Source organism: Hyaena hyaena, unplaced genomic scaffold, assembly GCF_003009895.1.
Source record: "Hyaena hyaena isolate Hyena2069 unplaced genomic scaffold, ASM300989v1 scaffold_245, whole genome shotgun sequence".
NCBI classification, from domain to species: Eukaryota; Metazoa; Chordata; class Mammalia; order Carnivora; family Hyaenidae; genus Hyaena; species Hyaena hyaena.
In genome coordinates this window covers 1,426,086-1,438,797 of record NW_024080878.1, presented here as the reverse complement: position 1 = coordinate 1,438,797, position 12,712 = coordinate 1,426,086, and the positions used below count along the sequence as shown (strand labels likewise).

General features: G+C 35.3%; 1 protein-coding gene across 1 annotated transcript in view; it reads right to left on the bottom strand.

Moving 5' to 3' along the window:
* Nucleotides 1–400: 400 nt before the first annotated feature.
* Nucleotides 401–12,712, bottom strand: part of IPO7 (importin 7) — a 51,316-nt gene continuing 39,004 nt past the window's right edge. Inside the window, exons 17-25 of the mRNA XM_039244614.1 lie at nt 11,213–11,279; nt 11,009–11,134; nt 10,457–10,554; nt 8,919–9,014; nt 8,046–8,266; nt 7,747–7,952; nt 5,885–6,091; nt 3,353–3,469; nt 401–2,540 (exon numbers count right to left, since the gene is read on the bottom strand). Coding sequence (XP_039100545.1) covers nt 2,443–2,540; nt 3,353–3,469; nt 5,885–6,091; nt 7,747–7,952; nt 8,046–8,266; nt 8,919–9,014; nt 10,457–10,554; nt 11,009–11,134; nt 11,213–11,279 — 1,236 coding nt within the window. The 3' untranslated portion in view covers nt 401–2,442. The remainder of the gene's footprint in view (nt 2,541–3,352; nt 3,470–5,884; nt 6,092–7,746; nt 7,953–8,045; nt 8,267–8,918; nt 9,015–10,456; nt 10,555–11,008; nt 11,135–11,212; nt 11,280–12,712) is intronic.

The window sequence follows — 12,712 nt, the reverse complement described above, 5'->3', positions numbered from 1 at the left end:
AGTTAAAAAGTTATAGGTTAGTGAAAATGGGAAAAGCTGTGTGTTAAAATAAATAATAGCCACATGCAACCAATACTCTTGAAATTATCTCAAGTCCTACCACCTTATCCAGAAGCACTGACAAATACCAAGGTGCATAATCTGTAAGAATCTATAATTTGATGTTAATTTTAAGGAAATACTGTGAATAACGGAGATATATATATTTGATACATTAGAAACTAACACTGGAATACTATTTAATATTAAATATAATTTAATTTTAAGGTCTTTAATTTCTATTAAAATCTGTAAATGGAGATTAGATTGTATGACAGAGGAGACCACAAAACTTCTCAAAGATGTACCAATACATTTTCTTGGAATAAAAGCTCAGCAAATGAGAATTTTCATACTGTGCATGGGAATAACTAAAACCTTTATTAGATATGGTTTTCCAATAACAATGTGAAAATTGGAATTATCAATTCAAAGAGCATTGAAGTCTGAAATTTAAAAAAGTAGACTAGATATTAAGGGATAAAAGGTAAAGGAAGACGAAAATGTTTAATACTATTCAATATATCCCCTCTGTACACAATGTTGCATATATACAACTACTCCATTTTAATTTTATTGATTTTATATAATAGTGAAATCCCCTTAAGCAACCTAGGGTATACAGATGGTGTCCAACTTGGGGGAAAAAAGTAGAAACACACTTGATTAACAGTTTTCACCCACACATTTTAGACAGACAATTTTTTTCCTTTTTTGCCAAGATTTTCATACTAAATTCATAAATATAGGAAATACTTTCACTCCTTCAGTGTTAAAATAGAAAACCAAACAGTGCCAACTGTAATGGCTTAATTATTGGCATACAAGAAAAACACACCACCAATGGGTTTTCTTCATTATGCGTTTTAAATATCAATATGTGCATCTGTTTCCTTTTTACAGTTATAAATTTCCTAGTCTGTTATAGACAACAGCTTTTAATAGTTTTGAATCCATTGAGATGTTGCTTTCAATTTGAAATATTGTGTGTATACATGTATATAAAAAAATAACCCAATGTATGACTCATCTGACAGATGTTTAAGATCAATAAAGGCTTATTTTTGAACATGCAGTTAGGAGAGAAGGAAGCAAGCCAACCTCTCCACATTGTCTTTGTTGCTGGCTTGTTTCTGCAGTGGTATCATTAGTGGTTTTTGGAGGGAACCGTGTGCCTTCAGCCTATCTATTAACATCAGATACCACAATCAACAAGTGGGGTAGGGGAGATAGGGAGAGGTGGATATGGGCAGGTGTTAAATGTAAATTTTAAAAGTGTGCATTTTGCACTCTTTCCAGGTACAGGATAAAAATAGGCCAATAAGGAAAAAGTTTTATAATTAGGGAAAAAACGGCAATCAAATCAAGACATAATAGCCGAATTAAGTTCTTTTAATAGATTGCATATATAGATGTTTAACCATACTCTTTGATCAACTCTTTAAGAGTAGAACTTTATATCCGATTTACATGCTTCAAATATCACCTTTCTTATTTGATACAGTAAGGTCTTGTATCCAAGTATCCACTTGTACACTGAGAGCTTTAAGAAAAAACAGGACAGAGGGAGTTGCCATTTTTTAGCAGCAATGAAATATCACTAACCCCTTTTAACATACCGAATTCAAGTCACTATCAGAGGTGAGTGCACCACAAAGTCACCAGGTACAAAATTGCTAGTTCATTTTTAAATTAATAACTTGAAATTACCCCTGCCCCCCACCCCATTACATCCCTTCCTTTTATAAACAGCAAACATTTTGCTATTTTATACATAGGCTAGCAGGCTTGTTTCAATATGAAAGTGCTAATTCATTTACAGATTTTTTTTAATCAGTTATGTAGTGCTACAATAAATGTCCAATAATCTACATAGGAACAATCTCTGATGAATGAAAATGATGAAGATTGAATAAGGCTATTGATTACCTTATCTTATTTACATATAAAGAATAGATACCCAATGGTGAGGAAGAGACAGAAAATGGACAATACTCATAGGTGTAAAAATTACATCTACCTTTGAGCTTATACTGTAAATGAGACATTTTAAATAGTCCTGTAGCCCATGCCTATTTTTTCCTCAGAAAAAGAAAAGCTGCCTTCATGACATCCCCTCATTTCAGATTTCCACAGTGTCACTTGAACTTTCAGTCAGAATCTTACTTTCTTCAAAAAATAAAGAAAATACCGCCCCAAATTACCTCCCTCCCCCCCCCGCCGAAATCCCTCTGGTTTCTTTTTCAGTGCCAAGTTGCATGATCAGGTCCCACCTCCTGGGTTTTTTTGTCCATCTATTGATCAATTAGTTTAGAGTAGATAACATGAACCAGTTCTGGAACCGCTACTAGGAGGAACACAAGCTCTTCACTACAATCACACAGCAGGAAAGAAAGTGATAACTCAATTCATCCCTGGTGCCGGGCCTCCAAAATTGAAAGAACTTGGCACAACTGGAGCACTGAATTTGTATCCTCCATGCTTCTCAATCATTTTGGATTCTAAAAAACAAGTAAGTGAAAGTTTAATACAGTATCTGATCTTACTACTTTGGAGAAGAGAAGGAACTGACAGATGTTAACAAAAGCTAAACCTGCTACTATTAGCCAAGACGTTTCAAAGTTGTCCTTGTCCCCCTTCTCTTACATAGGAATAAAAGAGAGGTACATTATATACAGAAGATAATCTTACTAGCTGTATGCTACTGACTTCTTAGCCAACTTTCACTTTCTTATGTTACAAAAAATTTTTAAATAAACCTTTTTGAGTCAAATACTAAATCAGGATTCAGTCTTCAAATCAATCTAGTGCTGGCAAATCCAAACATAAAATACCTTAAAAAGCTATGCTTTCTTTGTAAGGAGGATACTTCCCTGAATATTAAACTAGTCTAATAGTATTAAGACCTATAGAAAATTGGTAGGCTGTCTATCTAAAATGTCCTTTTCTGAAAGGCATACTGAAATGTCTGAAGATGGTAATATGGGATGATATTTGAGATTTCCTTTAATATACCTCCTAAAAAACTGTTTACACAGTAGAATTTTCTACTATCAAGCCATCACCGAAAGCTTGAGCAACTGTATCAAAGCTACTGTGTACTGAAAGTAGTCTTCCATTACACTTAAAATCAGTGAACTATGGCTAAAACCAGAATTCATTTCTTCATTCCTTCAGATTTCCTTCCTTCAGAATTCCTATCACCTGCAACAATTGTAGGTTTTATATAATTTTAAATCATTTAACTTAAAAATTTTAAAGCTCTATTATGTCATTAATTACATTAAAGATGTGTTGTGGTCAATTGACATACCATGGGCTGCTCTTCTTTGATCAGCCAGAGTTGCTATATCCTGTAACTGTTTTCTTTGCTCTTCATTAAGACCATGAGTCAAAGCCTGATACCACACAGGATTACGATTTTGTATAGCTATCAAAAAGAAAACAAGGGGGAAAATGGGCAATTATACGAGAGGCCTGGTAGTTCCTTTCTATTCTGTTCCTTCTAGTTCACCTCCAGTACCGATATTCTGATCTATTTTATATTTTCCCAATAATAATTTAAGTTACTTCTTTGTGAAACAAAAGATATAGGGACAAAAAATTCTGGTATGGCTTTATGTCTCAAAAAAATCTAATCATTCTCATAATTTATATCTCTAAGCAAATAAGGAATCAGAGCTGAAACCAGGTCTTATATAATTAAGTAACAAAGTAGGGAAACCAAAGGCTACTTTGGTTATAATTCTCAAAACCCTTTAAGGGAAGGAAAAATAAGATAAAGACAGAGAGGGAGGCAAACTATAAGAGACTCTTAAATACAGAGAACAAACCAAGGGTTGCTGTAGAGGTACTGGGTGGGGGGATTGCCTAAATGGGTGATGGGCATTAAGGAGGTCACTTTTTGGGATGAGTACTGGGTGTTATAGATAAGTAAGGATCACCAAGTTCTACTCCTGAAACAATTATTATACAATGTTAACTAACTTGGATTTAAATTAAAAAAATAAAAAATTCTCAAAACCCAACATTAAAAAAAATGAGAAACACTGAGTAGATCCAAGAAAGGAGTGAGTAGTACAAAATAAATGCCTTATTTTTTTCTGTACTGCCTCATCAAAAACCTTTTAAAAATATATCTACTATCTTCTTCCATGGGTATCTCTGCAGTACTTAAAACGCTCACATTAGAGCTTAAAATAATGGTCAAACCCAATCTAAGACCAGGTATTAAATTCTCAGTGTTTCATGAAAGCATGCACTAGATAAATTGATGTAGAAGGGTACCAAGTCTGACCATGTATTTCCCTATTTCAGTTGAGTAGCTATACAAAGGGGTAGGTGTGTGCTGAGTTAATCAAAGAAAAAAAAGTTCTCTATATAAGACTTTCCACAAAAGTTTTTACTTTTTAAAATGTTTTTAATAAATTATTTTTGAGAGATAGATAGAGACAGCTGAGCAGGGGAGGGTCAGAGAGACAGGGAGACAGAATTTGAAGCAGGCTCCAGATGTGGCTCCTGGGTGGCTCAGTTGGTTAAGCGTCCGACGTCGGCTCAGGTCATGATCTCACAGTTCGTGGCTTTGAGCCCTGCATCGGGCTCTGTGCTAACAGCTAGCTCAGAGCCTGGAGCCTGTTTCAGATTCTGTGTCTCCCTTTCTCTCTAACCCTCCCCTGCTCACTCTGTCTCTCAGATATAAATAAAACATTAAAGACATTTAAAAAAAAAAAAATAGAAGCAGGCTACAGAGTCTGAGCTGTCAGCACAGAGCCCGACGCAGGCTTGAAACCACAAACTGTGAGATCATAATCTGAGCTGAAGTCGGACGCTTAACTGACTGAGCCACCCAGGCACCCCAAAAAATGTTTTTAGAACAGTAATTCCAAGAATGGAAACTGATTTCCTCAGGTGCCAGGTATTTTGTGGTGAAACCTGACATTCAATCACATGATTTTCTACTTCTACTTTACTGCATTTACTATGCATGGGCCTTCTATTATGAGTCCTCCCTGGGATTAACATGTATTTCAGTCTATAAATTACAAAGTCATAAACAAAAGCAAGTCAGTAGTTACTGGCACCTCAATCAGTTCTTGCTGCCTGCTATGTAGTTCAGAAGCTATTGGGTTTCTCTAACCTCGTATCAAAAATGCTTCATCATGAGATTGGAACACTAATGCTTTGATTACCAGAAAATACTACATCAAAGTTCTCATAATATATAGGACTGATAGTCAACATTGTCATTAACTGTGGGGAAAAGGTGTTTCAAATATAGTGCCAATTTAAATTTCTTAGGCTGGATGGAACTCAGATGTTATAGTTTGTTGAAGTCCAAGTAAAAGATGGTAAAGCCACACACAATGTGTTACAGGAAAAAAGAAAAGGGGTTCTGAGATCACTAATGCTAAAAATGGTCAAATTCTCGAAAGTCAATTGTGGTTTTGGCCAGGGGAAAAAAAAGATACACAAATACATGAACACAAGAAACATATATAAGAGTGGATACTTCAGGAGAATGCTGAAAGGCTAGGAATCAGAAGCGGGAAAGATGAACTGTCATTGTATAAACTTTCAACTGTGCTATTTTCCTATAATGTGCATGTTTCAGCATGACAATCTAATCTAAATAAAAATAATAAAATAAGGAAATACTGTGAAGCTCTATGGTAACAGCAGAAGTAACTTTGGATACTTTAGCTACCAATCCCTAAATTATATTCTAGTTTTGGTCTTATAACACCTAAAATTCCTTCTTTAAGTGACAGACACAAATGAGAACAGATGGATTCAGGGAAATGGATCATATAGAGCTATCTAAGTTACATATAACAAGATGACTTACTTTGAAATATAGCTTTAAATATCTGATACTCATCAACAGGGTTATCTTCATCATCAATGATTGTGGAATAGCCTTCCAGAGCAGTCTCCTCAGCATCATCCTCTTCCCAGTCTTCATCATCTCCATCCTCACCTGCTTGCTTAGCCAAAATCTCCAAATATTCTTGCCCATCTTCATCAATATCATCTTCATCACTCCCCAATTCCTCTACCAAGTCATAAATAGGTACATATGTTAACAGTGAAGTATTCTTATTCTGTTACTCAACCAAGTAACAATGACCACAGTCAGTAAATTACAAATCACAACTGAATAAATTCAAGTTTCAGGATGGGGTATTTAAATACTCAGCAACAGATGCATAGGAGCACATGTACCCCAATGTTCACAGCAGCACTCTCCACAATAGCTATAACATGGAAAGAGCCTAAGTGTCCATCAACAGATGAATGGATCAAGAAGATGTGGTTTATCTATACCATGGAATACTACATGGCAATGAGAAACAATGACATCTGGCCATGTGTAGCAACATGGATGGACCTTGAGGGTGTTATGCTGAGCGAAATAAGTCAGGCAGAGAAGGACAAATATCATATGTTTGCACGTATAGGAGGATTAGGAGGAACTTGACGGAGGAACAAGGGGGAGAAGAAGGGCAGAAATGGTGGGGGAAAAGGAGAGAGGCAAACCATGAGAGACTCTTGAATGCTGACAAAAACTGAGGACTGATGGATGTGGGAGGGAGGGGGGATGGGCATGGAGGAGGGCACTTTGGGGATGAGCACTGAGTGTTATGTGGAAAATAATTTGACAATAAACTATTTGTAAAAATAAATAAATAAATAAATAAATACTCAGCAATAGGGGCACTTGAGTGGCTCAGTTGATTAGGTGTCCAACTCTTGATTTTGGCTCATTATCTCATGGTTTGTGAGACCAAGCTCTGTGTCAGGCTCTGTGCTGACAATGTGGAGCCTACTTGCGATTTTTTTTTAAATGTTTTTTATTTTTTTCTGAGAGAGACAGCATGAGCAGAGGAAGAGTCAGAGAGAGAGGGAGGGAGACACAGAATCTGAAACAGGTTCCAGGCTCTGAGCTAGCTCTCAGCACAGAGACCAATGCTGGTTTCAAACCCACAACCCGTGAGATCATGACCTCAGCCGAAGTCGGCTGCTTAATCGACTGAGCCACCCAGGCACCCCTGGGATTCTTTCTCTCTGCCTCTTCCCTACTCAGAAACACTCTCTTTCAAAATAATTAAACAAATATATATATAAAAAATTCTCAGCAATAGAATAAAAAAATTATCATAGAAATCCAAGAAACCCAACCACAATTCTTAATGCTAGAGGTTTGAAAAAGGAATACGTAATATGAGATTCAGCTCTTATTGTGCTCTGAACCTTACAGTATATACCCAACCAAATACCAATACAAAAATTACATAGTTTATGTTATATCCATAGAGTACCTTTTTTGAGTTTCTTTTTTAAACCATTTAGTAATTTCTTTTAACCAACTTTCTATCAATTTACTCTTACAGTCTATAGTGTTCTACAGGTAAAATGTATTAGCCAACACCTAATTACACTTAGGTGTTAGCACTAACAGAAGATTGATGTTTGCCCACACTCAAAACCATAAATGCCTGGAACTGCTTTACATGTTGGAGATATAGCCAAAGTTCCTGCCTTCATATGCCTTACTCTAGTTGGAAAATAAGGCAATCTTTCTATGAATGAATGAACATGAAAGCATTTGGCTATGATCCCCTATTTCTTTAGGAGAAGGACTAACAAACAAGTCCAATGATATTTCTAAGTCAGTAAGTTTGGCTTACTCCACCACAAATTCCTTACCAGTTTCATCATCATCTTCAGCTTCATCATCGTCATCACTGTCATTCTCATGTTCTGCATGACAGGCATATGCTCTTTTTAATCCATTAAACAAAAGGATAAAAGCTGGCAAAATCTGTCCAGAAACCTGATTTAAAACTTGTGGTATTTGTTCCATATCAATAAGAGCACACAAGCCCAGAACACACATCTTTCTGTCATGAAGCCTAAAAAATAAACAAAACAAAGATTTTCTTTTTTTTAATAAGCAAAGTTTCTCACCAAGTTAAAAAAACAAAGATCGAATGTATGTCACTTACCCCAAGAAACAATCAACATCATTAAGCCACTGTGTAATAAAATGATTTGTAACTGGTTCAACATTATTAGGGAAGCGAAGATTTTCTAAGGTATTCAGAAGGAGGTGTGGATTATAATACAAAGCTGCAATGGCAACTTGTAGGCACATTGTCCGAAGTTCACTTGTCTTCACCTCTCTTGTCAGTCTCTCTAAAGCTGCTTCCACAAATAAGGGAATGCACTATAAAGACAAATAGCAAAATATTCTAAAACCGTAATAGTAGTCTAACCACCCCACCCCTATTAACTTGTTGCCTCAAACAACCTCTTTTTCTCCCCAATGGATACCCAATAGTTTTTATTGTTGAGGCATTCACTGATAACCCTAACTTTAGAGAAGACAAATCTTCACTGAGCCTCATCACAATAAACAACTGGATTCACAATATTCTTACTAATAACCTTATTGTGGTAATCACTTCACAATATATGTGTATCAATTCATATTATACCTTAAACTTACATGACGTTATATTTCAATTATATCAACAGAGCTGGGAAAAAAAAATTCCTACTGAAACTGAGCATGGAAATTTAACAACTAAATCTATCTCACTACAAAGTGATAATGTGGCAAACAATACTCCCGCAGCATACTATAAAAAAAAAGTCTCACTCTGCATAACAAGTAGCCATAAAACTTGTCATATTTTAACACATATTAAACATATGATCATTAATTTTAAACCAATAATTTAAAAATGTTATCTATAATGTCATAATAAACAGTAACATACCAAATATACAACAAATACCCCAAAAGAAAAAAACTGGAGAGAAAGATTCTCTCTCTGAAGCCTCAAACAGGAAACATTAAACATTCCCTCACTGACCTGGTCAATGCCACGCCCTTTGCACTGTAGAATGATGACCTCTAACAATTTTGCTGCATGACACTCTGCATCTTCTCCTGCAACTCCTGTAAGAACCTGATCAACACAGAATATAAAACTGCAATGAGGCATCATGAAACCTTTAAATCAAGGAATTTCTCTGTCCCCTGTCTACAGTCTCTGGAGTTTTTCTTAAGGTATTCTAATTCATATGTATGACTGTAATATTCATTATAAAGACTATAATCTGAAACAACAGGATTTGGGAGTTACTGGTTGGTCTTATTTCAGCAATCTTAACATCCTGGTCTAATCAAATCACTTCCCCTGTAGTGTCATCCTGGACTACTGCATGTTGAAAACGACTATCTTCCCATATAACCATAGTAGCTAAAGCACCATACCTTTCTTAGGGATATCTGGCTCTTATGTAAAGTGATAAACAAACAAAGGAAAAGGCTAGGAAAGCCTTTTCTCTCTACAAGTGTCACAAAATAAAAAAGTGTCATTGAAATGAGAAAGGAGAAGAAAAAGCAGTCTATTGATGGCAAATGCTGCTCCCAGACAAGAAATTTCTGGACTTGTGCTAGTTAACACCAGAGGACTCGAAGTGTTAAGGAAAATAAACAGTATGGATATCAGTGTTCCCAGAGTAGTAACATGAACTGTAATTGGCAATAAATAATAATATACCAGATAATAATTTTGTGACAAAGTGTTCAAAAAGAAAAGGTATCAATGAGACAAACCCATCTTAAAAAACCCATGGAACAAAATCATTTTTTAAAATGCTTGGTATTAAACAGCCTGCTGCCTCTCAACACTGTTAGAAATGCAAATGCTACCCAATTATACTGATTGATATTGAAGGACCCAAATTCAACAATTTTATTCCCTACCGTCTGTTTTAGAAAAACATTATTAAAAATAAATAAATAAATAAATAAATAAATAAATAAAATAACTAGTCTGCTTGGGTGTCTCTGTCAGTTAAGTGTCCGATTCCTGGATTTCAGCTCAGGCCATGGTCTCACTGCTTGTGGGTTCAAGCCCTGAATCAGGTTCTGTGCCTGGAATTCTCTCTCTCTCTCTCTCTCTCTGCTCCTCCCCCATTCATGCTCTCTCTCTCAAAAATAAATAAACATCAAAAAAAATCAGTTCTTGATTCTTTCCTTCTTCTGATCCAAAGCCTAGCAAAGAACTAGGCTAAAGTAAGTAAGCTCCAGGCACTCTAAAAATCAAAAAACATTTATAAGTCCAATTAAATGTCAGGCAGAAAACAAATACGTGTCAAAGCCATTACTGTGGCATCTGGGAATCAGTCTTTTTTAGTTTGTAGCTTTTAAAGCTCTTATTCTGTCAGAACCATATATTTGCCATAATGTATCATGTATCTTCACTCTTTACAATTTCATACTTTTTGTAGTAACAGCTGAATGTATGATGATGTTGTATGTATCCTAACATTTAATTAATGTAATGTATTTAAATTAATTAATCCATAAATTTAATCCATAAATTACTTAAATATGACCTACCTTTTTACACATACTATATATCATTTCAAGATACTTGGTATCCGAGAGAAGTGTGTCTGTATCAACTGTTACATAATTATGAAGCAGAGGCATCATATCTATATTAATAAAAGCATAAAAAATATTTAAAAAATGAATTAAACCAAATAATTAATAAAAGTTAACTATCTTTACTAATATAAATACTTTGTTTCTGAAAAAAAAAAAAAAAAAAAAAAAACTTCTTAGGAAAAGAAAGCAAATATAAGGTTGTTTGGTCCCTAACTAATAATAGGTGGTATATACTATACAAAGATTATTATCTATTATACAAAAAAGACTAACAGAGGACAAGAAGGTGAGACTATGTGTTAAAGAAAACAAACCTAAAAGGATAACTAATCAAAATACAAAATGTAAATCAATGTTATCATCCTTGAGCATTAACTGCTAGTGGTAACATCTAAACAAATGAAGCACTTAGAATATTCAATAGCATATGTTCAGGTGATATACTAAAAATGAGTCAAATTGGGGGGAAATTCTCAGTATTTCTATGCTGACTTGACTTACCTGTAAAGTAATCAAACCCATCTTGCTGAAAAACCTCAAATACCAGAGGTAGTAGCTGCCACATTTGTGGAGATACTTGTTGACATGTCAGACTATGTGCTAAAGAGAAGATCTCCTCATAGAACTCTAAAAGAGAGTATGAAGTCATTAGGACAATGCTTGCTGATGTAAAAAAGCAGGAATTCTAAACACAGAGGTATATACCTAAGACATGTTGTTGTAAAACAGTTCCAATGACCTGTAAGCAGATGCCCTCAAGCTGTTGGGTTATCTAAAAGAGAAGAAAAAAATCTTCTGTAACTGCCTTATATCACTGAATTATTAAATAATGTAAATGTAATTCACTGCTTATTGAAATATAAAGTCAGTATTTTAAGAAATCATTTTATTTTTAATTTTTTAACGTTTATTTGTTATTATTGACAGAAAGAGACAGAGCATGAGCAGGGGAGGGACAGAGAGAGGGGGAGACACAGAATTCGAAGCAGGCTCCAGGCTCTGAGCTGTCAGCACAGAGCCCGACAGAGGGCTCGAACTCATGAACCGCGAGATCATGACCTGAGTCGAAGTCGGATGCTTAACAAACTGAGCCACCCAGGCGCCCCTTAAGAAATCATTTTAAATCTTTGTTTTGAAGTGACTCATTATAAAATTGTGGGTCAATATGGAATTTAATTTAATGAAATACCATTATAATGAAACAAACACAAGGAATAACATGTAGTTTACTTAAAAAGGAAAAAATAATATCCTGGGGAAATGTAAATAATTATGAAAATAAAGGATCCACATCATTCTGTGTTTATATATAATCATTCCAGATGTAACTGAAAAGTCACTGTCAGTGGCTAACAGCAAAATTATTCCAAAGAAGGCATTATTCCTACCATGCCCACCAATTCTTAAGTCACCTCTTATTTATATAATTAACTCTTATTTATATAATTACATTAGATATAGGGAACCATGCCCCAAGCCATATTAAGAAAGACTGAAAATACAAATTTCTCTTTAACTGTCAGTATGGTCCTCAATCAGATCCCGAATCCATGGAAGCCATCAGAATGTTTAAAAGGTGGGGAGGGGAGAAAGATAAAATTTACTAATTGAATACAGAACCCGGACATCCATTTCAAATACTTACAACACTGTCAAGTCTTCAAATATATAGTGACAATTGATTTGTTAACCATAAGGCAGCTACAGAATTCCTCATGGCTTCTGTCTATTTCCAATTATAGTCTAGAATACAAATAGCTTACAAAAAAATGTCATATTGCAAAATGCAGTTTGCAGATAACTTGAAGACAGGATTTGTGGATATAGTATCTGCACTGGAATTCTTTTTTTTTTTTTTTTTTTTAAAAATAGTTTATTGTCAAATTAGTTTCTACATAACACTCAGTGCTCATCCCCAAAGTGCCCTCCTTCATGCCCATCCCCCCCTCCCCCCCACATCCATCAGTCCTCAGTTTTTGTCAGCATTCAAGAGTCTCTCATGGTTTGCCTCTCTCCCTTTCCCCCACCATTTCCGCCCTTCTTCTCCCCCTTGGTCCTCCGTCAAGTTCCTCCTAATCCTCCTATACGTGCAAACATATGGTATTTGTCCTTCTCTGCCTGACTTATTTCGCTCAGCATAACACCCTCAAGGTCCATCCATGTTGCTACACATGGCCAGATTTCATTGTTTCTCATTGCCATGTA